Source organism: Capra hircus, chromosome 18, assembly GCF_001704415.2.
Source record: "Capra hircus breed San Clemente chromosome 18, ASM170441v1, whole genome shotgun sequence".
Taxonomy (NCBI): Eukaryota; Metazoa; Chordata; class Mammalia; order Artiodactyla; family Bovidae; genus Capra; species Capra hircus.
Genome location: NC_030825.1, coordinates 53,346,656 through 53,373,326, shown reverse-complemented (window position 1 = coordinate 53,373,326; position 26,671 = coordinate 53,346,656). Strand labels below are relative to the sequence as shown.

At 43.3% G+C, this 26,671-nt stretch overlaps 1 protein-coding gene across 1 annotated transcript; it reads left to right on the top strand.

The window, feature by feature from the left end:
- Positions 160-21,320, top strand: ZNF180 (zinc finger protein 180). Its single transcript, XM_005692633.3, has 5 exons — positions 160-1,380; positions 2,842-2,931; positions 12,000-12,074; positions 17,152-17,272; positions 18,598-21,320. The coding sequence occupies exons 2-5, from the start codon at positions 2,881-2,883 to the stop codon at positions 20,340-20,342; spliced, it is 1,992 nt and encodes a 663-aa protein (XP_005692690.1). The 5' UTR covers positions 160-1,380; positions 2,842-2,880; the 3' UTR covers positions 20,343-21,320.

The window sequence follows — 26,671 nt, the reverse complement described above, 5'->3', positions numbered from 1 at the left end:
GATCTTCCTGGTACAGGGATTGAACCCATGTCTTCTGCATTGGTAGGTGGATTCTTTATTGCTGAGCCACCAGGGAAGCTCCTTTATCTGTCTTGTTTGTAAACTGAGAATTGCAAATGTAGAGGAAAGATCCTGGTATGTAGGCAAGGGGCAAATTGCATAATATAGAAATTAAGAGCATGGATTCCAGAGTCAGATTTTTCTCTTTTATTGTGGTAAAAGTCACATAATTTAAAACATACTATCTTAACCATATTTAACCATACAGTTCAATGGCACTAAGTGCATTGATATTATTGTGAAAATCTCACCGTCTTCCATGTCCCGAATTTTTCACCTTCCTAAACTGAAACTGTCCCTCCCCATCCCATGTTTCTACCAATGTACTTTGCAGAGTCAGACTTCTTGAACTCTAATACTAATTCTGCCCTTACAATACAATCTGTTAATATTACTGGGCTTCAGTTTCATTTTCTGTAAAAGGGAGTATCTGGTTTAAAATACCGGTAAGGAAGAGATGAAATTACTATCTGTAGATGACTGGCTCACTAGAGAAGCCAGGAAAATCAAATGGAATACTATAAGAATTCAGAACATTTCAGTAGGTTAACGAGATACAAAATAAATACTTAAAAAAATCAACCACAATAACCAGCTATAAGAAACTTTGGGGGTAGAGATTACATTTCAAACAGCAGTAATTTTTTGTTGTTAAAGTCAGATTCACGTGAGGAAAACTACAGTTTCTTGATAGTATTAAAGGAGAAAGCTTAAAAATAAAGCTGTATGAAAATACATTTCCAACCGCATCCCGTTTTCACTGTCACTCCTGAACGTCAGGCCGAGCCTAGGGCCGGCCTTTCCCAAGACAACCACTTCCCATGCATCGGTTTTTTGACCTGCATTTCCGATCTGGCTCCTAGTCTCAACGCCGCGCAAAAACTCGGACCCGCACACTCGCACCCCTCAGCCGCTAATTCAATTTTCACTCCTGGTTCTTGTGTGGCCGGCCACCTCCAGAGTCCACCCCGGGTATGAAGCTGGAACCGCCCCCAAATCACCGCCCGCATCGCCGAGGCTTCTGGGAATTGTAGTTCCGGCTCGCAGAGTCCAAACGCACTTCCGTGTTCGGCCAGAAGTGCAGCCATTGTCCCGCTCGCGGACGCTTGCAATCTCCGTGCACCTCGGCCCTTTGGCGGTTAAGCTGAGCGGCCTTGTGGATGCCGACTAAGGGAGGGGATAGAACTAGCTTAAGGCTAGTCTGTCGTGTGCAGAGTCGTGGCAGAGAATTGCCTAACCGGGCTCGTCTTGCCGCAGAGCAGTGGTGGGCACCGAAGCTGTAACAGGGCCTGCCTGGCCCTCGAGCTGGTGGACGCTCAGGTCGGTGAAGGGGCGGGGCAACGTCGGGTGCCTGGTGCGCGCATGCGCAGGGTCTAGGCGGGTGGCTGGGACTGAGTATGTGGGAGGGGGAATCTGGGACCTGCGTGGGCGGTGCTTCAGCCTCAGATCACAGAAGTTGGTGGTGATGCTGGGGCAACTGCAGATCCCGGTACTGTGCTCTGCGCGCGTCCCAGGTGCGACGCACGTAGGGGCCTGGGGAGATTGGTGGAGAAAGCGATTTGGGTGCAGGTTCAGGGTACAGCTGCATTATGAACTCACACTGTACTGTTTGAGTGAGGATCCAGGGGGGCTGAGGGATGGGTAGAGAGAGCAGTGGGGCAGGGATGGCTTGTGGAGGCGGGGATTTGCCAGGAGCTGTTCGAGTCTCAAATCCAGAAACATCGAGCCGGTACACAAACAACAGGTCCACATTCAGGGCCTAGGAGGGACTAGCAGGTACTGTGTTTGTCAGGGCGACCTCCAGCCCCATGCTGGCCATGTTTTGGATTCAGCGGTGATGGGGGGTTGATGGGGGGCCTAGGAGGATTTTGAGTGGTGAGGAGTCTGGCCTGGCACTCTTCTGGTAGAGGCCCACCGATCCCAGGAGGGAGGAGGTCGTGGGTGTAGCTGAGCTCTGTGCTTATGCTTGGCTTTTTGAACAGGAAGTGAGAGGCAGTCGACAGGTGCTGGAGGGTCAGTGGAAGGATAGGATCCTGGGAGGGGCACGGCTAAGTAATGAACTTCAGGCAGTTAATCAGGCCTTTGGGTCATCAAGCCCAGGGGGCTACATGGTGGCTCGGTGCTAAAGAATCCGCCTGCGGTGCAGGAGACAATGGTTCGATCCCTGGGATGGGAAGATGCCCTGGAGAAGTGAAGGGCAGCCCACTCGAGTATTCTTTCCTAGGAAATCCCATGGACAGAGGAGCCTGTAGGTTTACAGTCCATGGGGTTGCAAGAGTCGGACATGACTTAGCAAGTAAACAACACCATCAAGCCCAGAGCCCTGCTGTTTGCGCTAGGAAGAAGTGCTGATTTGGGTCTGCAGATTCAGGTTGAGGGTGGCAGGTGGACACTAGGGGATCCTCAGTGTGCTGGGTGTTTGTAGGAGTGCAGGGCGGGGTCGGGAGGGGGGATCCCAGGATCCAGTGGGACATAGACTGATTCATGCTGCAGATTTTGGTGATGGGTGTAAGGTGGAGCTTGGGCACATGGTGGGCTTCCAGGTAGGTGGTCCAGAGGCCCCAGACACTGGAACATCCAGTGGAACTGCAGAGTCTTGGCCTGGGAGAGGGGCTAGCGACTAGGTACAAGCATAGCTATTCAGGCAAGACTATCTGGGCAGGAGCTTCTAGAAACACAGTTGCCATGGAGACTGCATCCCTGAAGCAGAGGCTGATGGTGGGGTGTGGCCCACAGTGGACCTACAGGAGGATGCTATACTCAGGGCTTCTCCTCTTGCAGCTCAGGATCTCAGGCCCCTGCCTGTGCCTGGAGGAGAGCATGGAAGAGCAGGATGAAAAGCCCCAAGGGTCCCTGAAGGCCTGCATGCAGGTGAGTGGAGCTTCCCTTCTCCTGGGAGACTAGAGTTTGCTCCCCCTATGGCTCACAGTCTGATCCTCTGGGCATGGGAGCTGTCTGGCTCTCTTTGTCATGTCTTGGGGCTTCTGGTCCCTCCTAGTCAGCAAGCTTCTAACACTTTTTATTCATTTTATGGAGCTCCCTACACTTCCTCACCCTTTTAACCCAAATAACTCTTTCTGGAAGGAATTTGGCATCTCGTATCAAAAGCACTGGGCTTCCTTGGTGGCTCAGTGATAAAGAATCTGCCTGCCAATGTAGGAGATGTGAGTTCAGTCCCTGGGTGGGGAAGATGCCCTGGAGAAGGAAATGGTAACCCACTCCAGTATTCTTGCCTAGAGAATTCCATGGACAGGGGAGCCTGGCGGGCTACAGTCCATAGGGTTGCAAAGAGTTGGACACAACTGAGCAATTAAACAACATCAATGCAAAGCCCTTAGGGTACTGTTTCCCTCTTAACTAGCAACTCACAGCTTTGCTTGGGAATAGCAGTTGGAAAGAAATTTCAAGAATATTCAATGCAAGAAGAGAGTTAAATGAGTTATAGTAAAACCTTGAATGGAATTCAGTGTAGCTACTGATAGCCTGAAAAGATATTTATGATCTGTGTTAAGTAAATAGCATTTCAAAATGCTTTTTATAAAGGGGTGTAATTTGCATGTACATGGAAAATATGTTATAAATTTATCAGTTAACAAAGGTTATCTGTAAGTTGTATTCCAAGTGACTTTCTGTTTTCATTTAGCTCTATTTTTGTCCTTTTTAAGTCTAGGAAATAAACAGTTTAAAGCATTCTTTGAGAACATTTCATTTCTTTAAAATGTTAAATTAGGGGACTTCCCTGGTGGTCCAGTAATTAAGACTTCTCCATCCAATGCAGGGGAGAAGGCAATGGCACCCCACTCCAGTACTCTTGCCTGGAAAATCCCATGGATGGAGGAGCCTGGTGGGCTGCAGTCCATGGGGTCCCTAAGAGTCGGACATGACTGAGCGACTTCACTTTCACTTTTCACTTTCATGCATTGGAGAAGGAAATGGTAACCCACTCCAGTGTTCTTGCCTGGAGAATTCCAGGGACAGGGGAGCCTGGTGGGCTGCCGTCTATGGGGTCGCATGGAGTCAGACACGACTGAAGCGACTTAGCAGCAGCAGTAGCAGCATCCAATGCAGGGGGTGTGGGTTCAATCCCTGGTTGGAGAGCTAAGATCCCCCAGCCTCCCAGCCAAAAAAACCAAAACATAAAACAGACACAATATTGTAATACCTTCAATAAGGACTTTACAAATGGCCTACATTAAAAAAAATCAAACTTAAAAAAAATTAGTTAAATTAGAATTTCGCCTTTCCCTTCCTGAACAGTTCAGTCCTGAAGCTGTTAGGTGGGGCAGAGCCAGGTAGGTGTCAGCAGCTAAGGGAGGGCTGCCTGCCATGGGGCGTCACAGCCTGATCAGGGTGATGAGGGTGTCCGTGTGTGGGGATGTCGGTGACCAAGCAGGGTGAGGAGGTGGCATCAGGAGTCTGAGCCCAGGTCAGGTGAGGTAAGTGCCCATACAGAGGAGGAGGTGCTCGTTTGGGGTGACAGGAACAGAGCTGGTGAGAAGGACTTCCCGAGAGTGGATGCACCAGTGTGGGTAGCCCAAGCGCAGTGGGGGTGTCCACGCAAGGGCTGGTCCAGCTTGGGGTGTCTGAGCCACAGCAGGGTGAGACAGGCACCCGTGTTTGGGGGTGGAGGTGCATCCTGGTGTGGCCTGTCACAGCCTGAGCAGGCGGAGAACATCTGTACATGCTGCTCCTGCTGAGTCGCTTCAGTCGTGTCCGACTCTGTGCGACTCCATAGACAGCAGCCTGCTAGGCTCCTCTGTCTCTGGGATTCTCCAGGCAAGAACACTGGAGTGGGTTGCCATTTCCTTCTCCAATGCATGAAAGTGAAAAGCGAAAGTGAAGTTGCTCAGTCGTGCCCAACTCTTAGCCACCCCATGGACTGCAGCCCACCAGGCTCCTCCGTCCATGGGATTTTCCAGGCAAGAGTCCTGGAGTGGGGTGCCATTGCCTTCTCCGATCTACACATGAGAGTCCCCAGTATGGAGTATCAGAGCTCAGGCAGGATGTTAAGGGCATTGACGCAGAGTCCACATCCAAGTGGCACGTGAGAAGAGGCCTGCAGAGTCAGAGCCCAGGCAGCATGACAAGGGCTCCTTGGCAGAGGCCGGCCTCCTGTGGGGCAGCAGAGTCCTGGTGGGCCAAGGGGTGCCTGTGTGGAAGAGAGCGTAGCAGTGGACATGGGAGATCAGTTACTTATCGAGGAGTTGATCAGATAAGTAAATCTAGAAAGGGTCATGGTGAAACCACTTTAGGCCCATCCTAAGGGAAATCAACCCTGAATATTCACTGGAAGCACTGATGCTGAAGCTGAAGCCCCAGTATATTGGCCAGCTGATGTGAAGAGCCGTCTCACTGGAAAAGACCCTGATGCTGGGAAAGATTGAGGGCAGGAAGAAAAGGAGGTGGCAGAGGATGAGATGGTTAGATAGCATCACCAATTCAATGGACATGAATTTGAGCAAACTCCAGGAGTCAGTAGAGGACAGAGAAGCCTGGTGTGCCATAGTCCAGAGGGTCACAAAGAGTCAGACATGACTTATTGCAGAAACTGCTGGGTGGCATTTCTGGGGCTCCGAAGAGCTCCAGTTCTTTATATCTCAGCACAGTGAGGCAAAGTGATAGCTTAAAAAGCAACTTATTAGGATAGGACACTTGTGAGGCTTATAAGCAGGCGGCCGAGAGGGGACCATGCCCCTGAAACTTAGTGGGCTACAGTTTTATAATCAAGGGAAGAGTGAGGAGCGGGAGAGGACCACCGTCCTCCTTCTTGAGTAGACGTCATGCTTCCATCATCAACTCCTCCTCCACATTGGGCAGGGAAGTTTTCTTGTCCCTACATGGTCACGGGACTGTCACGGCACAGTGGAAATGCTAAAGAGATTATGCTCTTTTGCATAAGCGTAAGTAACGTATGCTCATGCTAAAAATGGTGCATTGTCTCAGGTTTTAGTAAACAGAATGTCACTGTTAGCTTATATTTTTGTTTTTGTGCACACAGAGGAGCGTGTCATAGGAATCATTAACTTACTGAGCTCGCCTATCAGGATGTGGGTCTCACACCACCATTGTTTTATTCTTTGGGGGGCGTGTCTCATATGCTCCTGCTGCCCGGTTTTGTTGCTAGGCAAGCCTGCTTTCTTGAGTGATCATTAACTTACAGGGGTCTCCTATACTTTTTTCTTTACTTACAATCCGCTAGTGGGATTAACTGTTTAATTGCCTACTTTGTCCCTTTACTCTGTCCCCTATCAGTGGGAGGCACATGAATGTTTTGGTTTCCCAGTGCATATCAGAGTTATGTGTACACTATACTGGAGTCTGTTAAGTGTGCAGTAGCACTGTGTCTAAATAAGCAATGTTTTTGTTGTTGCTGAGTTGCATCCAAGTCTTTTGCAACCCGATGGACTGTAAACCCGCAGGCTCCTCTGTCCATGGGATTTCCCAGGCGAAAATACTGGATTGGGTTGTCATTTCCTTCTCCAGGGGATCTTTCTGACCCAGGGATCGAACCCCAGTCTCCTGCATTAGTAGGCAGATTCTTTACCACTGAGCCACCAGGGAAGCCCCATAACAATGTACACACCTTAATTTTAAAATATCTTATTGCTAAAAATTGCTGATCAACATCTGAGCCTTCAGCAAGTCATAATCTTTTTGCTGGTGGAGGGCCTTGCCTCATTGGTGGCTGCTGACCAATCGGGGTGGTGGTTGCTGAAGGTTAGGGTGGCCGTAGCAATTTTTTAAAAGAAGGTAACAGTGAAATTTGCCTTATCCAATTGCTTTAGTTTGTTATAAACAATATCTCTGTAGCCTGCAGGTGCTGTCTGGTAGCATTAACCCACATAACTGAAAATGTAACTTCTTTCAGAATAGCAATCAATACTCTCACCCTCCTGCTGCGTTATCAACTAACTTCAGGTCATATTCTAATTTCTTTTTTTTTTTAAGGTTTTCTTTCTTTCTTTTGGCTGCACTAGGGTCTTCGTTGCTGTGCACAGGCTTTCTCTAGTTGTGGAAAGTGAAGCTACTCTCTAGTTGGGGTCCGTAGGCTTTTCACTGTGGTAGCTTCTGTTGCGGAGCACAGGCTCTAGGGCCCTCGGGCTTAGTTGCCCCACAACTTGTAGGCTCTTCCCGGACTAGGGATTGAACCCATGTCCACTGCTTTGGCAGGCAGATTCTTAATCTCTGGACCATCAGGGAAGTCCAATCCTTTGTTGTCATTTCACCAGCATCTTCACCAGGAATTGATTCCAACTCAAGAAACCACTTTTCTTTGCCTGTCCATAAGAAACCATTCCTCGTTCATTAAAGTTTTTTTCCATGAGATTGCAGCAATTCAGTCCCACCTTCAGGCTCCACTTCTAACTCTAGTTCTCTTGATATTTTCACTTCATCTACAGTGACTTCCTCCACTGAAGTCTTAAACTCCTCAAAGTCATCCGTGAGGGTTAGCATCAGCTTCATCCAAACTCCTGTTAATATTGGTATTTTGACCTCTTCCCATAGGTCTCCTGGAGGAGGAAATGGCAGCCCACTCCAGTATTCTTGCCTGAAATATCCCATGGACAGAAGATCCTGGCAGGCCACAGTCCATGGGGTCACAAAGAGTCAGACATGACTGAGCATGTGTGCATGCGCGCATGCGCGTGCGCACACACACACACACACACACACATCTCCTTAATGGTATCTATACTGATGAATCCTTTCCAGAAGATTTTACACACACACACACACACACACACACACACATATCTCCTTAATGGTATCTATACTGATGAATCCTTTCCAGAAGATTTTACACACGCGCACACACACACACACACACACACACACACATCTCCTTAACGGTATCTAGACCGATGAATCCTTTCCAGAATATTTTACACACACACATGCGCGCGCACACACACACACACACCACCTCCTTAATGGTATCTAGACTGATGAATCCTTTCCAGAATATTTTACACACACACACACACACACACACACATCTCCTTAATGGTATCTAGACTGATGAATCCTTTCCAGAAGATTTTACACACACACACACACACACACACACACACCTCCTTAATGGTATCTAGACTGATGAATCCTTTCCAGAAGATTTTCGATTTTCTTGGCCCAGATCCACCAGCAGAATCACTGTCTTTGGCAGCTATAACCTTGTGAAATGCATTTCTCAAATAATAAGACTTGAGAGTTGAAATGATCCCTCTTCATGGGCTGCAGAATGGAAGTTGTGTTAGCTGGCATCAAAACAACATTAACCTCATTGTGCATCTCCATCAGAGCTCTCAGGTGAGCAGTAATATTTTGAAAAGAATCTTCTGAGCAATAGGTCTCAACAGCAGGCTTAACATGTTTGGTGTAAACCATGTTGTAAAGAGATATGCCATCATCCAGGCTTTGTTTTTCCATTTATAGAGCACAGGCAGAGTGATTTAACATAATTTTTAAGGGCCTTAGGATTTTCAGAGTGGTAAATGAACACTGGTTTTAAATTAGTCACCCGCTGCATTGGCCCCTAACAAGAGTGTCAGCCTGTCCTCTGAAATTTTGAAGCCAAACATCGATTCTCCTCGCTAGCTAGGAAAGTCCCAGATGGTATCTTATTCCAGTATAAGGCTGTTTTGTCTACATGGAAAATCTGTTGCTGAGTATAGCCACCTTCGATAACTACCTAGCTAGATCTTCTGCATAACTTGCTGCGGCTTCTTCATCAGCACTTGCTGTTTGACTTTGCACTTTTATGTCACAGGAAACAGCTTCTTTCCTTAAACCTTATGAACCAGTCTCTGGTAGCTTCAAACTTTTCTTCTGCAGCGTCCTCACCTCTCTCAGCCTTCATAGAATTTAAGGGATAGGACGTTCCTGTGGATGAGGTTTCGGCTGAAGGGAATGTTGTGGCTGGTTTGATCTTCTCTAGACTACTCACTTTCTCCATATCATAAATAAAGCTGTTTCGCTTTCTTGTCATCCGTGTGCTCACTGGAGTAGCACTTTTCATTTCCTTTAAGAGCTTTTCCTCTGTATTCAGAACTTGGCTAACTGTTTGGTGCTAGAGGTCTCGCTTTCGGCCTGTCTCAGCTTTCACATGCCTTCCATATTAAGCTTAATCCTTTCTAGCTTTTAAATTGAGAGACGTGAAACTCTTTCTTTCACCTGAACACTTAGAGGCTCCTGAAGGGCTATTGATTGGCCTAATTAAATATTGTTGTGTTTCAGAGAATTAAGGAGTCCTGAGGAGAGGGAGAGAGACAGAGGAAGGGCTAGTCAGTGGAGCAGTCAGAATCTACACAACATTTATGGGTTAAATTTGCCCTCTTATATGTGGACATGATTCTTGACATCCCAGAACAATCACAATTTTGTTGTTGTTTAGTGGTTGAGTCCTGTCTGACTCTTTGCAACCCCATGGACTGTAGCCTACCAGGCTCCTCTGTCCATAGGATTTCCCAGGCAGGAATACTGGAATGGGTTGCCATTTCATTCTCCAGGGGATCTTCTGGACCCAGGGGTTGAACCCAAGTCTCCTGCATTGCAAGAGGATTTTTTGCAGCTGAGCCACCTGGGAAGCCCCAAACAATCACAATAGTAACATCAGAGATCACTGATCACAGATCACCATGACAAATACAGTAATGCTTAAGAAGTTTTAAATGTTTTGAGAATTAATGACACGTGACACAGACAGTGGGCAGATGCTGTTGGCAACATGGAACCAATAGACTCACTTGATGTGATGTTGCTACAGACCTTCAGTTTGTAAAAGGCAGTATCTGTAAAGTGCAATGAAAAGAGATATGCCTATTCTCGAAGGAACTGTCAGTTGACGGATTGAATCATTATACTCGGTAGTAAAAACTTCAGGAAGCCACAAAGGAATTGCCTTGTTTCAAAGTGATTATTCAAGAGGAAACATTTTTTGCTCTTTTTTTTCTCTGTATTGAATATAGGAAAACAAATGTCATTTAAAAATGGATACAGTGTTGAAACACAGACTGAACCTGTCCCTCAATTCTGCATTTCCAAAATACAACTGCTTTTAATGCTTTTGAGACTGTCTTTCCAGATTTTTCTGTGCTTATTTATATTCTATAAAAATTTATTCATAGTCCATATTGCTGTCCTTAATTTTTTTTACTCAACAATATGTTACAGACATCTTTCTGTCATTTGTATGCCTTAATCCATACAAATCTATCTTTTCTCTCTTGGCTGCTGAAGAGTAGTCAGTTACCTGGATGAAGCATAATTTATTTAAATAGTCACTTGCTAATGGACACTTAATCCCTCCTCCCATTTTTGCTATGTTAATGTAACTTTTTAATGAGCTTTCTTGTATATGTATTTAAATGTACTTTGTTTTTTTCTGGGGCTGGGTGGGGGAGGGTGGGAGGGTGGGGGAGGGTGGGAGGGTGGGACCTGTGCTGCATGGCTTGCAAGATCTTCGTTTCCCGACCAGGGACTGAACTCAGGCCACGGCAGTACAAGTCCTAAGTCCTAACCACTAGACTGCCAGGGAATTCCCTAAGTGTATTTTCTATTATTTCCTAAGGAAATACTTTCAAGTAGACTTACTGGATGTTACATATTTTTAAACATTACCATTAAAAAACAAGCATAAAGGCAAAGAGTATATATAAAAACTGATAAAATCGGGATAAAGTGTGTACCCGAGTTAAAAATGTGGCTCTAATATCAGTTTCGTGGTTTTGACAGTGTGCTGTGGTTGTATACGATACTATCATTGGGGGGAACTGGGTGAAGGATACACAGGAAGTCTGTTCTATTTTTGTAACTTCTTGTGAGTTTTAAACTATTTCCAAGTAAAATGTTATTTTAAAAAATACATTGCCAATCCAGGAAGGCTGTATCAACTTAAAACTCCACTAAGAGTATATGAATAGGAATCTCTTAAATCGTGGGCTACCAGGGGAGGGGTCATCAGCACAGGCCGAAGAAATAGTCCATGTGGTTGGGATATTGGTTACATACAGGGGTTTGAGCAAAGAAGTAAATATAAATAGAATAATGGGAGCCAGGGAAGGAAGGTAAAAATGTAGAAAGCAGGGAGGCCAGAATAAAATGTGTTGTTAAATTGGAAATGTCGGTGTGAATTTATGGGGTCTCTAATGCACAGAGATAGTTATAGAAATAGAGATATGATTTTTATCTGATTGAAAGAGATGAGCATCTTTTTGTGTATTCACTGGCTGTTTTGTTTCTTCATAGTTGAGTTGCCTGTGCATTTTCCTTTGTCCATTTTTCTGTTGAAGCTACCTTTTTCTTTCTTTCTTTTTTAAAAAATATGTATTTATTTGGCTGTGTTGGGTCTTAGTTGTAGCAGGTGGGATCTAGTTCCCTGACTAGGGATGGAACCTGGGCCCCCTGCGTTGGGAGCTCAGAGTCTTAGCCACTGGACCACCAGGGAAGTCTCTACCGTTTTCTTCCTGATTTGGAAGAAATTGTAACAGTATAGATTCTTATTAGTGGTGCTCTTATCGGTGGTATTTTTTGCCAAACATTTTATGAAGTTAATTTGGTGTTCTTTTCCTTTATCATTCTTCAGTCATGCTGTATTCCATCCTATTTGCTTACAATTCTGTGATCCAGGAATTCAGGCAGGGCCCAGCTGGACAGTTCTTTCCTTCTATATGGTGTCTGGGGTCACTCAGCTCCATTCAGCTGCTAACTGGGCTGGTCTGGAAGATGCACAGAGATATCAGGCCATGTCTCATGCCTCATTGCTCCTCTGGGTATCCCATATCTCTCCCCACGTGGCCTACCTGAGCTTACCGGTGGGAAGGAGCAGAAGTTTTGTTGGTGGGATGTGTTAAAACAGGTGGTCTGTTGGGTCCTAGCCAACTCACAGTAGGCGTGTTGAGCCCTGATTATTCTCCTTTTTCTCATCTGCTCTGCCTTCTCAGGAATCTCTCCTTCCTCAGGAGATTATCATCAAGGTTGAGGGAGAAGATGCCCTGTCCCTGGCCGTCCCATCCCAGGTGAGTTGGACAGGGCCTCTGTGTCTTTCGATTGAGAAATGTGCATGGCTGGCAGGCAGCAGAAGCCGCATTGAAGTGAACTGATTAGAAAATGAGGAAATTGAGATGAATGGACACCTTTTACACGAAGTTGGTTATAACTGCGTGGAAATTTGAGAGTGTGGGTTGTCATTTTCTTCCCCCTAAAGGTTTGAAAGAATTTGGCTTGGTTTAAATGGTTGCAGGAAAGAGGAAGTGAAAAAAAAGTTCAGGATCAGGAAAGAGAGAAGCTTCTACTATAAAGCAGAACTCACAGATACAGAGAACAAGCTAGTGGTTACCAGTGCTGGAGGTGGCAGGAACTGAGGGGAAGAATTGGGAGGTATAAAGTATGGAGTATAAGACAGGCTTGAGGGTAGATTATACAACATGGGCAATATAGCCAATATTTTGTAATAACTGTAAATGGAAAGTAACCTTTCAAAATTGTATAAAAATAAAAAATAACCATTAAAGAAACAGTCCTTGATTAGTGTCAGGGGAATTAATTCAGAACATAGAGGAAGAAGGGCTCATATAAGAAAAGTGAGGTTGAGGGTATTATTGGAAGGCTTGCATTTTTCTCTGTGAACCGTTAGGTGAAATTATCTATTGAGCATGAGGGTGGTAATCAGAATGGAGAGATGTTGGATGAAGAGTGGAGAAGGCTTAAAGTTAGTAACTTGGGTTAGGGGAGACAGGCTGCTTCAGGAGGTACAGTGGGGTTTGCTGGTCAGTCCCAAAAATTCATTCTGAAATTGTTGTTTGGTCGCTAAGTCGTGTCCACCTCTGCAGCTCTATGGACATGCCAGGCTTACCTGCGCTTCAGTATCTCCTGGGGTTTGCTCAAACTGATGTCCGTTGAGTTGGCGATGCTGTCCAGCCATCTCATCCTCTTTCACTCACTTGTCCTCCTGCCCCCAATCTCTCCAAGCATCAGGGTCTTTTCCAGTGAGTTGGCTCTTCACATCAGATGGCATTCTGAGATAGTGTCCATTAGTAATAATGGAGGGCAGGTTGATATTTAGATGTATTTAGTTACATTCAACGGAAGCCCCACAGCCCACAGGTTTAAGGCAGTATTTGAAAGGGAATTTTTGACTATATCAAATAGAAAGATTAAGATGAATGATCCATAGACTCTCAATTGAATAATTAAGATAGAAAAGATAAAAAGGATGCTAAACAGAAAGGAAAAGACTACAGACTGGAGAATAGTAATAGTAGGTGTTTCAATAGAATAAAGACCCCAAACCATCAAAGAATAAAAAGAGTAAAGGGGACAGTTGAGCAAGTAAAGTGGAGAAATCTGATGTTGTAATGAAAGAGTGAGCAGTTCTCTGTGTGTGACTTGAGAGGTGGAGTACTTTATGGTGGTTTCAAGATCTAGGGTCTCACGCTAAGAGTGAGGGGCTGGAAGTCAGGCTGGCTGTACGAGTTGATGACTGAGAACATAGTCTATGATGTTAGGGAAACTTGAAGTTGCATCCCAGTTACTAACCTTAGGCATATGTGTTAATTTCTCTAACCTTCTAGCTTTTCCTCTGAAAAATGGTGCTGCTAATAGTATTTTCTCAGGGACCTTGTAAGAAATCAGTGAACAGTAATTTAGGCAGTGGGTTTCTCTGGTGGCTAAAGTGGTAAAGAATCCGCCTGCCAGTGCAGGAGACACAGGTTCAATCCCTGGGTCAGGACACCTGAAGGAAGAACTGGCACCCCCCACCCCGACCCAGTATTCTTACCTGGGAAATCCCATGGCGGGCTACAGTCCACGGGGTCAAAAAAGAGCTGGACACAGCGACTAAACAACAAGAACAAATTTTTGCAACGGGTTTGACACATTGCCTGACACCGCACAGAGCGTCAGTTATTTTTCTGTTATTACCGGAGAACTCTACAAATGGATGCTATAGACCATCCAAAACAAGACAATACAAGTTGTTGAATTAGAGGATAAATCCTAGGTGTTATTAATATAAATCTTCAGTGGAATGGAAGGGAGGTGGTGTTCAAGTTATTGGTAGAACAAAGCTCCAAGAAGTGAGGTAAATGGCCTGAGTTTCAGGGTTTCTGGGAGGACACATGCACTTTTCCACCTTTGATGCTGAGACCCCTGGATGGGAGAGCATGACCACCCTGAGCCTGTGAGGTCTGCAGAGGAGGGAGTCCTTGGGGGGAAGTGTAGGTTTCTATTAACTCAGGAATGGGGCATGCCTGATGGGTCAGTGGTAAAGAATCCACCTGCCAATGCAAGAGACGTGTTTGATCCCTAATCCAGGAAGATCCCACGTGCCGCAGAGCACCTAAGCCTATGTGCCACAACTATTGAGCCTGTGCTGTGGAGCCCACATGCCATGACCACTGAATTCCATGCCATGGCCCTAGAGTCTGAGATTCCATGCCCCACAACAAGAGAAGCCGCTGCAATGAGAAACCCACACACTGCAGCTATAGAGTAGCCCCCACTTGCTGCAACTAGAGAGAAAAGCCCAGCAATGAAGACCTAGCACAGCCAAAAAAAAAAAAAAAGACTACTATACTTATTAAAAAAAAAAAAACACAGGGATATAGAGAGAATATTTGGTGAAGATGTAGGATTTCATTATTATGGAAGAATTCCCAACCTGAAAGGTTTGGGAAGGAATTTTGAGCAGTGGGGAGCTGGGGACAAGTAGATGAAGTATAGAATAAGAAGGGATAGAAGTCCAGAAAAGCCAGTATCCATACTTAAGGGACTTTTTCTAATGAGTATGTGATAAGCCTTGTGAGATTCAGGTGAACAGGGAGGACTTAAATCAGAATTTGAACCAGGATTATTTTGATGTATTACAAAGTCTGTTGATACACTGTTGATTCACTTACTGAAATAAGTTACCAAATATGTATTTAGTCTGTGCTATACACCAATACCATACTAAGCACTGGAGTTAAATAAATACCTTGTCGCTGCCATCATGGATTACAACCTAGTAACCAAGATTTCCACTATGCAAAGAGTGGTGGGTCTTATGATAGAAATTTCTGGAACTTTGAGAATATAAAGCTTGAGGTGGAGAGGGGGTGATAATCTAGTCTAGTATTATTTGACATTTGAAGAAGTTTGATATTAAAGGGACCTACATTAAACACTGAAGGGGCATGTTAATTAAAAAGAAGCATGGGCCTTCCTTGGTAGCTCAGTGGTAAAGAATCCGCCTGCCAATGCAGGAGACACAGGTTCGATTTCTCTGGGAAATCCCACATGTGGGCCTGTGAGCCACGACTACTAAGCCTGTGATCTAGAGCCCTAGCCCTGCAACACGACAAGCCACTGCGATAAGAAGCCCAGGCATCGCAGCTAGGGCATAGCCCCCACTCAGCACAACTAGAGAAAAGCCCACATAGTAACAAAGACCTAGTGCAGCCAAAAAATAAGTAAGTAAATTAAAAAAAAAGTTTTTAAAGGAAGCATGGATTGGAAGTTGTAAAACAGTACCTATAGATCCATGTTGAACACAGGGAGCAGTTTTCTGAATCTCATTTTGGGCTCATTATGAAAATTGTTGAGATTTTTAGTGAAAATTATGAGCCACAGCTTAGAAAAATGCAAGTACAGTAGCATTTTGCATGAAGTTTCATGGGCTTCAGGGACCTTGTGTCCTATTCATGAACCACAGCTTAAGATCACTCCATCTATTTTAAAATGTCTTGGCAAGTGGCATTCAACTTCAGTGGCTTTAGCTGCCTTTGGGTAAGGACAGATCGCATCCAGTACTTTTTTGGGACAAAATTCCTGCCCAATAGTCTTTTTTTTTTTTTACTCAATTAAAAAAAAATTATTGGAGTATAGTTTGATTTACCACCTAATAGTCCAAAAAGGTGAAGAAGGAAATGGCAACCCACTCCAGTATCCTTGCCTGGAAAATTCCATGGACAAAGAAGCCTGGTGGGCTGTAGTCCATGGAGTCGCAGAGTCGGACATGACTGAGTGACTAAAACACACACACAAACACACACACAGAGTCGTAAAAGGAGGGTTCTTCCTGCTTACAGGAGGCAGCTCAAGAGACCCCCTTTACATGGCAGTAATGACAGGCTCTGTGGTGCAGCTCATAGTGTGGGCAAAATAGAACTGTTTTCTGGAGACTAAGAGTTCAGGATAAAGGTCTCTCATTGACTGTTGTTTAATTTTTCAGTGTTCTCAAACCTAAGCATCCTGATAATTACCAGCCTTTGTTTTTTGTTCAGTAAACTCTGCTAATGGCTTTTGATGTATCATTACAATTTAATTCACTCAACAACATAATGAGTTGGGTATGGTTAAGCCTAATAAGTAGAAATGGAATAACCTCACCATTAAAAGACAGTCAGATTAGATACATTAAAAAAAAAAATTCAGACATATGCTCTTAATAGAGGAAAAAACCCGTCTCTTTTCCAAATCCAGTGCTCTTAGCTTATACATCCTGCCTTTCATTAAGGCCTACATTTCATTTTCTGTCCCACATTTCATTCTCTGCATCAACAAAGCTGTGTGCCAAATCTGGCCCATCACCTGTTTTTGTAAGTAAAGTTTTATTGTAATATAGCCACAACCATTTGTTCATATATTTTCTGTGGCTGCTGTCTTGCTATAGCAGCAGAGCTGACTAATTGTAATAGAGGCTGTATGGCTTGCTAAGCCTGAAATATTTGCTCTCTGACATTTGACAGTTAAAAATTTGCTGAACCTGTTCTGTTAGTTTCTTGATAATTTCGAGGGAATTCCTAAGTTGGAATTCTATATTCACCAACACAAAAATCAGAATTAGCATTTTCTTTAAGGTCTACAAGAAAGAAAACAGTATGTCAGTTCTTTCTGATGTTCCTCTTTGGGGTTATATATAAACAGGTCCAGCATCCAAAACCCAAAGGGGCTTGCCTAAAAGGTACTTGTACCCCTAGAATCTTTTAAATGTTGACTGTCTCAGGACTGTTTCCAGGCCATCAGGTTTTCCTTCTTCCTTCTGTCAAACTTTTCCTCTCTGAACACTGGAAGGAAATGATACCCAGCTGAGTAGGAATGTGTGTCCTGTTTTAGGAGGGAGTGAACTTCAAAATAGTGACTGTGGACTTCACTCAGGAAGAAGGCGGCACTTTGAGCTCTGCTCAGAGGACCCTGGACAGAGATGTGATCCTGGAAAACCACAGGGACTCTTGGGGTAAGAGTACAGTCCCTTTTAATGGTATTTGTATATTGAAATAATTTCTCATTTCCACAGATCAGGATCTAGGGAGTTCAGAGGCCAGAATGATTTTGGCCACACAAAGATTTGTATGGTGAAGATATAGTTTTAGTTTGTAGGGTAGCAAAGGTACAACTTTGTGAGTTTGAGCTTATTCAGTCTTCTAGGTTCCTAAGAGCCAAAGACAGGGACCAGATTCTGCAGTGACTTTCTTTTGTCCCCAGTCCGGACATCCAAAGTTCTCTATCTTTCCAAACTAGATGTAATCTAGTTCGAACAAGAGGATGAGTATAAAAAGAATTTTCCCACATGCATATCCAGGTGAGAAATAGACATTTAGGAGTCATTACAGGTAGACTTCCTGGTGGCTGGGTGGTAAAGAATCAGCCTGCCAATGCAGGAGATGCGGGTTCGATCCCTGGAGAAGGAAGATCCCCTGGAGAATGAAATGGCAATCCACTCCAGTATTATTGCCTGGGGAATCCCGTGGACAGAGGAGCCTCGTGAGTTATAGTCCATTGGGGTTGCAAAGAGTCAGACATGACTGAATGACTAACGCTTTCACTTTCTTTCACAGGTGATTTGTATGAAAAATCCCCATAGGGCATGCCACATATTTCTCTTTTCTCCCACTCGAAGAGGACTATATACATCACCACTTTTTCCCAAATGTACCTTCTGTTGCTTGGCCTAATAGCCACTCAGGCTTCTGTGTATGAGCATATCTCCATCCTCTCTCACTTGGGACCAAAAGAATCCATGGGGCCATATTAGCCTCTAAGGCATTTAGGGAACCTGGGATAACAGTGCACTCATTTTTTTTCCTGGTTCACAAAGTTGTTTGACTTCGTCTTACTAACACCACTGTACTAACAAGTTTCATGCCTTCAGAAAGTCCTAGAAATGTAGACACTAATTTCTCTTTCAGTGAACATGTGTCTAGCACTAAAGAGGATAGCAAGGATCCTCTGTGTTTTTACTAAGAACTGCAGAATTGTTTTGCAGTCCTGTAAGTTCTGCATAGATGATCCTATTTTGGAATATGGAGATATTTGACATATAAACTCTTTATTCAGCAACACTAAGGTTGAAATAGTTTCATATTAATTCCTTGTTATGCTATCTGACTGTGGTAGTTCTCTGCTTACTGCTCATCTCATCCTTTTGCTTTTCAATTCATATTATAGGTCCATAGCTGAAAATAAATCCACGTATAATTTTCATACTTTCTTGTCAGCTTTTCCCCCACTATTCCAGCTCTAACAATTTTTGGCTAGGTGTTCTGTTTTGCTTTCTTCCAGACTCGGCAACTGCACTTGGAAGAAGAGGATCGAGATTGAAGCAGAGCATTTTTGATGACAAACTATCCCATAGCGTGAAGATAGAAAAATTGACAAGAGATGATCCTTGGTTATCTTCATGTGAAGAATTTCAGGATTGTAAGGAGCTGTTGGAGAAGCAACAGGAAAAACAAGAGAGACTTTTGAAGGAAGTGACATTTACTCACAGGAACGCCATTACTCATGAGAGAGACTGCAAAAATGATAGCCCTGAGGAGAAGGCTGGTCTGAATTCCAATCTTCTTTCATCACAGTTGATACCTATAAGAAACCGTTTTCATAAACATGCTTCACATGTTAAAAAATTACATTATAATTCTATGGTAAACACTCATCAGATGATTGCTGATACTGAGAAACTCTGTGAAAATAATGAATTTGGAAACCTCCCCCAGAGTATTCATTTTATTCAGTTTACAAGAACTCAAACAGAAGATAAATCCTATGGATTTAGTGACAGTATTCAACCTTTTAACCATGGTGCACCCTTAAACATACATGAGAAAATACATGCACAAGGAAGATCCTTTGATTTTAAGGAATGTGGGCAAATTTTGAACCACAGCATATCCCATAATGAACAACAGAGAAACTCCATTGGAGAGAGTCAGTATAAATGTCGTAAGACTTCTGAGAGTTCATCCCTCGCTCAAAACATGAGAAATCATTCTGAAGAGAAGCCGTTTGAATGTAATCAGTGTGGGAAATCCTTCAGTTGGAGCTCTCATCTTGTTGCACACCAGAGAACTCATACAGGGGAGAAACCTTATGAATGTAACGAATGTGGGAAATCATTCAGCCGCAGCTCTCACCTTGTTTCCCATCAAAGAACTCATACTGGAGAGAAACCTTATAGATGTAATCAGTGTGGGAAATCCTTTAGCCAGAGCTATGTCCTTGTTGTGCATCAGAGAACTCATACTGGAGAGAAGCCTTATGAGTGCAATCAGTGTGGAAAGTCATTCAGACAGAGCTACAAACTTATCGCACATCAAAGAACTCATACTGGAGAGAAGCCCTATGAATGTAATCAATGTGGGAAATCATTTATCCAGAGCTATAAACTTATTGCCCATCAAAGAATTCATACTGGAGAAAAGCCCTATGAATGCAATCAATGTGGAAAGTCTTTTAGTCAAAGTTACAAACTTGTTGCCCACCAGAGAACTCACACAGGAGAAAAACCCTTTGAATGTAATCAGTGTGGAAAATCCTTCAGCTGGAGCTCTCAACTTGTTGCACACCAAAGAACTCACACTGGAGAGAAACCCTACGAATGTAATGAGTGTGGGAAATCTTTCAACCGCAGTTCTCACCTTGTTATGCATCAGAGAACTCATACTGGAGAAAAACCCTATGAATGTAATCAGTGTGGGAAGTCCTTCAGCCAGAGTTATGTCCTTGTTGTGCATCAGAGAACTCACACTGGCGAAAAGCCCTATGAGTGCAGTCAGTGTGGAAAATCCTTCAGGCAGAGTTCATGCCTTACTCAACATCAGAGAACTCATACTGGAGAGAAACCCTATGAATGTAATCAGTGTGGAAAAACATTCAGCTTAAGTGCTCGACTTATTGTACATCAAAGAACTCATACTGGAGAGAAACCCTTTACGTGTAATCAGTGTGGGAAAGCTTTCATTAATAGTTCTAAACTTATTAGACATCAGGCAACTCATACAGAAGAGAAACCCTATGGATGTAACTAGCCTGGAAATCTTTCAGCAGAGTATATCCCTTCCTCCTTGCCTCCTTTTCTCCCTCACTCTTTCCCTTTCTCCCTTCAGCCCCTCATTCCCTTGTTCCCTCCTTCCATTCCTCCAGGATTACATGTATTGGAAAGAACAAGCATGAAAATAGTGTGTGTGGAAAAAAAGCTCTCCGTTAGCTCTCTCGAACTGTGTATCTGAAAACTTTCTGGGGAAGAAAGAAAAAGTATGAATCATGTATTTTACTTAGCAATTCCATGTTTAAAAAAAATCAAACTTGACCCTTGTTAAACATTCCCATGAGAGTGATAACTCTTGGCACTTTTCCTTGCAGAAAGCACTTCGACCTGAATTTGAGAGAATTATCATTAAATGGGCAATATGGTGTGGAGTGATTGCCAGTGAGGTAGACCTCTTTTCCAATAAAGAATAAATGAGAGGGGACATATATACACCTATGACTGATTCGTGTTGATATATGGCAGAAACTAACACAATATTGTAAAACAATTATTCTGCAATTAAAAAAAAAAAGATAGTAGATCTAAAGAGAAAGCTGTGGCACCTAAAAGAAAGAAGGAATTAAAGAATGCTAATACTGGTTGGCTTGTTGAAAACGTTGGGAAATTGCTGTAGTTCTTGCCTGGAGAGTTCCATGGACAGAGGAGCCTGGTGGACTATAGTCCATGGGGTTGCAAAAGAGTCGGACATGACTGAGGTGACTTAGCACACAGCACATTAGAACTTAGACTGGAAAACAGAATTTCAGTGTATCATTTTCCAACATGATTTCTCCAGCACTACTTGGTAATTTGTTTCATAAGCACTTTCTCTTATCTATAAAGATTTTGTAAAAAAAAAAAAAAAAAAGGGAAATGGCTATGATGTGAACTGAAAATTGCAGGGCAAGAGTATAGAATATTTATTTCTAGAATCATGAAAAGATATATTTGTGCTTGGATCAGAATCTAAAGGGATTCTAGGTGTATCTTTTAATTTTAGATTTATGCTTGGTTTTGTTTTCTTTTCTTTTTTGGACTGTGTGCTTTTTTATAACACTAGTGAATGATATGAGGAATAATTAGTCCAAAAATACAAAAATACCTATCTCCTTTGACCATTTAGCCAGATAGCAGAGATCCTTCATGCTTCTGAGAGTTCATTTGGATTAGCATGAACAGGTCACTCCTTAGGACCTAGATTCCCAGGAATATTCCTTATTGAAAATAAAATATTTCAGGCTTCTGTGGTGGCTCAGTGGTGAATAATCGACCTGCTAATGCAGGAGACATGGGTTCCATCCCTGATCCATGAAGATCCCACATGCCAAGGAGCAACTAAGCCTATTTGCCACAACGACTGAGCCTGTGCTCTAGAGCTTAGGAACTGCAGCTATTGAGCCACATACCCTAGAACCTGTGCTCAGCAACAAGAGAAGCCCACACACCACAGCTAGAGAGTAGCCCCCACTGTTTGCAGCTAGAGAAAAGCCCTTGTAGCAACGAAGACCCTGCACAGTCAAAAATAAATAAAATCAGAACGTAAATATTTTCCTGGCAATGTGGAACTGGAAATTTATGTTAGAGAATTAAATGAGAATTCATGGGTAGTATGGAGGACAAATGATTTTATTTTTTTCTTTTAAACTCATCTTATCCAAAGCAGTATAAAAGAGCTCTGTTTTTAAGGGTTTTTTTCTTTTTCTTTCCTCATGTAGTATTATCTTTTTACCCTCCAGGATATGTTCCCTAATTCGAGAATCCTCTGAGTGGGAAGATACTGCCCTGGCTAAGTGCTCACCACCTAAATTAAGTTCACAAAAATGCTTTTAGTAAGGCAGTAATTGTAGTTTCTCATTGGGTTTTTTGTGTTTTTTTAAAAAGATTGGGTTCACAAGTCTTTCTGGCCCTTGCCCCTAAATCATGAATTCTAATCCTATGGATTATCATGGACCTGAAAACTGTGATCCTGGAGAGTTACTGAAAAATAAACAGAGTTGAACTGAGCACAAAATAGAGGTAAATTCCCTGAAGAAACAAAAAGCTAAAATTACATCTGATAGGGATTTGTTTAGTGTCCAACTCTTTTGTGACTTCATGGACTGTAACCCACCAGGCTCCTCTGTCCATGAGATTTTCCAGGCAAGAATACTGGAGTGGGTTGCCATTTCCTTCTCCAGGGAACCTTCCTGACCCAAGGATCAAACCTTGGTCTCCTGCATTGCAAGCAGAATCTTTGCCACTGAGCCCACAGGGGAAGCCCTGATAGGGGTTCCCCATAGTATATTCTGTCCCCATGAGATGACCCTAAGTGGAACTGTTTTTAATGAGGATTAATCCAGAGACTGCAGCACACCTGGCAGTGACTGAAGTTCTGGGGGAACAGTTGTTGATGGCTGGAAAACTGGCTCCCCGCCCCAGGAGACTCTTCAGTCAGTCCATGATTGCATAGGTGGAGGAACAGAAGGGGTGCTCCATGCACTGCGGTTTGGGGAAGGACATAAAATAGTGAAAACTCTAATAATGGGGTCTGGTTAGGCTTCTTTTTCTCCAAGTTATAGATAAAGCAAGTAGATGATTTTCACTGGGCATGTTGAAATCTAACAGGATTGTACAAACAAGTATAAAACCAACTGGGCTAAGAAAGCTCTGAAGATTCAAATTTGGGAAGGGATTTATTGCAAAGTGATCTCTTTAGTAAATGTTCAAAATATTTCATTGGAAATATGAAGTGGACAAAACTGCCAAGAAATTTTGAAGTGAGTATTGTTTGTGTGTTTCTTGGCCAGGTTGAATATGTGGGTCATCTGTGTGCACTAAATCATATTATGTCAGTTCCTAGGTGGTGAACTGATTGCCAAGTGTTTTAAAGTAAGATAGATCCAATGGATAAACAAAAATGATCATTTCTCTTATTTGCTCATTTATTTCCCTTTGTAGAAAAGGCATTCTGAAAAAAAAAAAATCAAAAAAATGAAGAGACATTAAAGTGACAGCTTACCAAAAATATGTAATTAAACTTCTGAACCTAAAATTTAGGGTTAAAAAAGGGAGTCAGTAACTTGATTTTAATGACACACATATGACATATTTAAAATGACATATATCCCTTGCATAAAAATTTTTGTAAAATTCACAAAAATAAAATTATACTTTGCAACTTCCCTGGTGGTACAGTGGATAGAAATCAGCCTGCCAGTGCAGGAGACATGGATTTGATCCCTGGTCTAGGAAGATTCCACATGCCTTGGAACAACTAAGCTGTACAACACAGCTGAAAAAAAAAACCTGAGCACTCTAGAGCCTGTGCACCACAATGAGAGAAGCTACTGGAATAGAGAAACCCATGCACCGCAACTGGAGAGTTGCCTCCACTCTCTGCGACTAGAGAAAGCCCACACACAGCAACAAAGACCTAGAGCAGCAACAACAACAACAAAAGATCATACTTGGACATAGAAATATGCATAGTTATTTTACAGGCCAAATTTCTTTCACCATACTTTGGTAAAATTAGAAATAGATGAAGAGTGGCCAGATGTTTTTTATGTATTTATTACTTTGGCCACAAAGCACAGCTTGTGGGATCTTAGTTCCCTGACTAGGGATTGAACCCCAGCCCCAGCAGTGAAAGTGCCAAGTGCTGACCACTAGACTGCCAGGGAATTCCCCAGAATGTTTTTAAATACATGGATGTTAAGGGATACTTTCCTAGAACCAAATTTTTAAATACTTGAGTGATAGGCATATATAAAATTTCATATGTAAAGTACATATATATAAAATATGTATCAGTAAATCTTACGCATAGAGTTATAAATTACATACTATAAAATATTTATATATGTATCTGTGTGTTCAGTCACTTCAGTCATGTCCCAACTCTTCGCAACCCTGTAGACCGTAGCCTGCCAGGCTCTTCTGTTCATGGAATTTTCCCAGCAAGAATCCTGGAATGGGTTGCCATGCCCTCCTCCAGGGGATCTTCCTGACCCAGGGATCGAACCCAGGTTTTTCTCTATATGTAATTTACACCAAAACATCAATAATGCTTTTGCAGCCTGTGAAAGATTGTGGATTTGTTCAAGAATATCATCAGACTTTCTACAATGTGAACATGTTAGTACTAAGTGGTAACTTTAAGAAAAGTACTTGTTTAGCTGCTAAGTTGTGTCTCACTCTGTGACCCCATGGACTGTAGCCTGCTAAGCTCCTCTGCCATCTGCTATTTCCTTCTCCAGGGGATCTTCTAACCCAGGGTTCAACAGGTAGGTTCTTTACCACTGAACCAACCAGGGAAGCACAATAGCGAATCCCCAGGCTAGAGTCCCAGCCTGACAGTGAAGGGTTAGCTGGCCATGCAGAGGCCATCCCCTAACCTTGATCTTTCCTGTGGATACAGCAGGTATCGTGGTAGGTGATTGTTGTGCGGCCTCATTTCTCTTACTCAGTCCCCATCTTTTCATGCTGCCTTCATGCTTTCCAGAGAGTAGCATACCCAGAGGGAGCAAGTGGTCTCTGGAGTGCCTTCTCTCTGATAGAGACAGGCAGTGTAAGACAAGCAAGCCGGTAGTAGACAGTCTGTTCCAGAAGGTTGACTCTATCCTCTGATGGATTTCTCACTTACCTCCAATATTCTACAGATTCATGGCCATAAACAGGTTCATGTTACCTGAACCTTAAAAGAGAAAAGATAAGCCAATAAAGAGAGTCAGACAGCATGGACACATTTTTCAGGTCACATGGAATGCTGCAGTCAATACAACAGTCTGCTGGCTCGCCAGCAGTGACCTGGGTATGTTGAGATTTTATGTCTCCAGACCTATCCATATTGCCTGATTCCTCCTGAATATGCTCACAGAACACACAGCCACAGATGGAGCCCTTTGGAGGTTCAGCTCACACGTACCCAGCTTCACAGTTGCCCTGGGAGGCGGTGTGATGAGAATGCCCACTAAGTGTGGGCTCTGAGACCAGGCTTGTGTGCTGCAGTCCCAGCTCAACACTTCCTCAGGCATGCTGGAGTAAACTCAGCCACTTACCCTCTCTGTGCCTGGGTGTTGTCTGTAAAATGAAGATCATGACAGTTCCTACCTCCATGTTCCTCTGAGAGGTAAAGAAGTTAGTATGTGTACCTCTTTGGCACATAGAAGTGTTGTAATGGTGTTTGACGTTGTTGTTATCAACAACAGCATTATTAAAGTAAATGTCTGTGTAAAATATTATTCAGAATTTCTTTGGGGGGACTTCCCTTGCGATCCAGTGATTAGGATTCTGCACTTCCACCCTGGTGGCGCAGGTTTGATCCCTGGTCGGAGTTAGGATCCCACATGCAATGTGGTGTGGCCAATGTGTGAAAAAAAGAAGAAGCCCTACAGATGTGCAGAGTGTGGGAAAGGCTTCAGTTATAGCTCAGGTTTGTGAAATCATCAGAGGGTGCATGTAAGCGAGAAGCCTTCCGAGTAGATGTGAGTCAAGGTCTCCAGTTAGAACTTTGCCTTCATCTCAGAGCCAAAACAAGAGAAGAACATTATAGACGTGATGTGTGTGGAGATCCTCAGGAAGAGCTGATGTTTTCATAGCCACTGGTCTGCCTAGGAAGGGAAAATCTGGAAGTTTGGTAAGTAGGGAAAGCACTTCAGTCACACACTTCAGTCTTCAAGAGTCTGTTGCACAATTGAATACTCAAGGCAATGACCTGGCCAGCGGCTTCAGTGAAAATGGTCACCTTCATCAGAGCTGGCCTAGGAGGGAGATTTTACAAATGATGACAATAACAAGAATGTATCCTAGGAGCAGATATGGATACACAGTCCTCGTGGTGGGGGAAATACCTATAAACAGGACAAATGTAGGAAAAACATTGTCCTCTTACTCAAACCAATAATGTCCATACCTTTTAGGAGATGGTTTTTATAGGGACTTTCCTGGCAATCCAGTGATTAAGACTCTGCACTTCCAATGCAAGGGTGAGATTTCCATCCCTGGTCAGGAAAATGAGATCCCATGTGCTGTGTGGCACAGAAAAAAAAAAAAAAAAAGATAGTTTTTATAAAAAGTAAAAGGTAATGTTGACATTCAGTGAGGCAGGTTACCTTTAGAAGACCAGGAATGGCTTCAAGGAGAGACATTCTTTTGGCAGGCCTGGGTAATGTATCTCTAGCACATTTTCATCATGCTTTTGTGATGGGATTTTATCTCACAGAGATAAACTGCTCTCATAGAAAGGTTCTGTAAACTGAAGGAATATTTTATCATTTTAAGTAAAATCTGATTGGGTTTTTAATTGGCATAGTATGGAATTTATAGATTAGAAAGAATCTGCATATT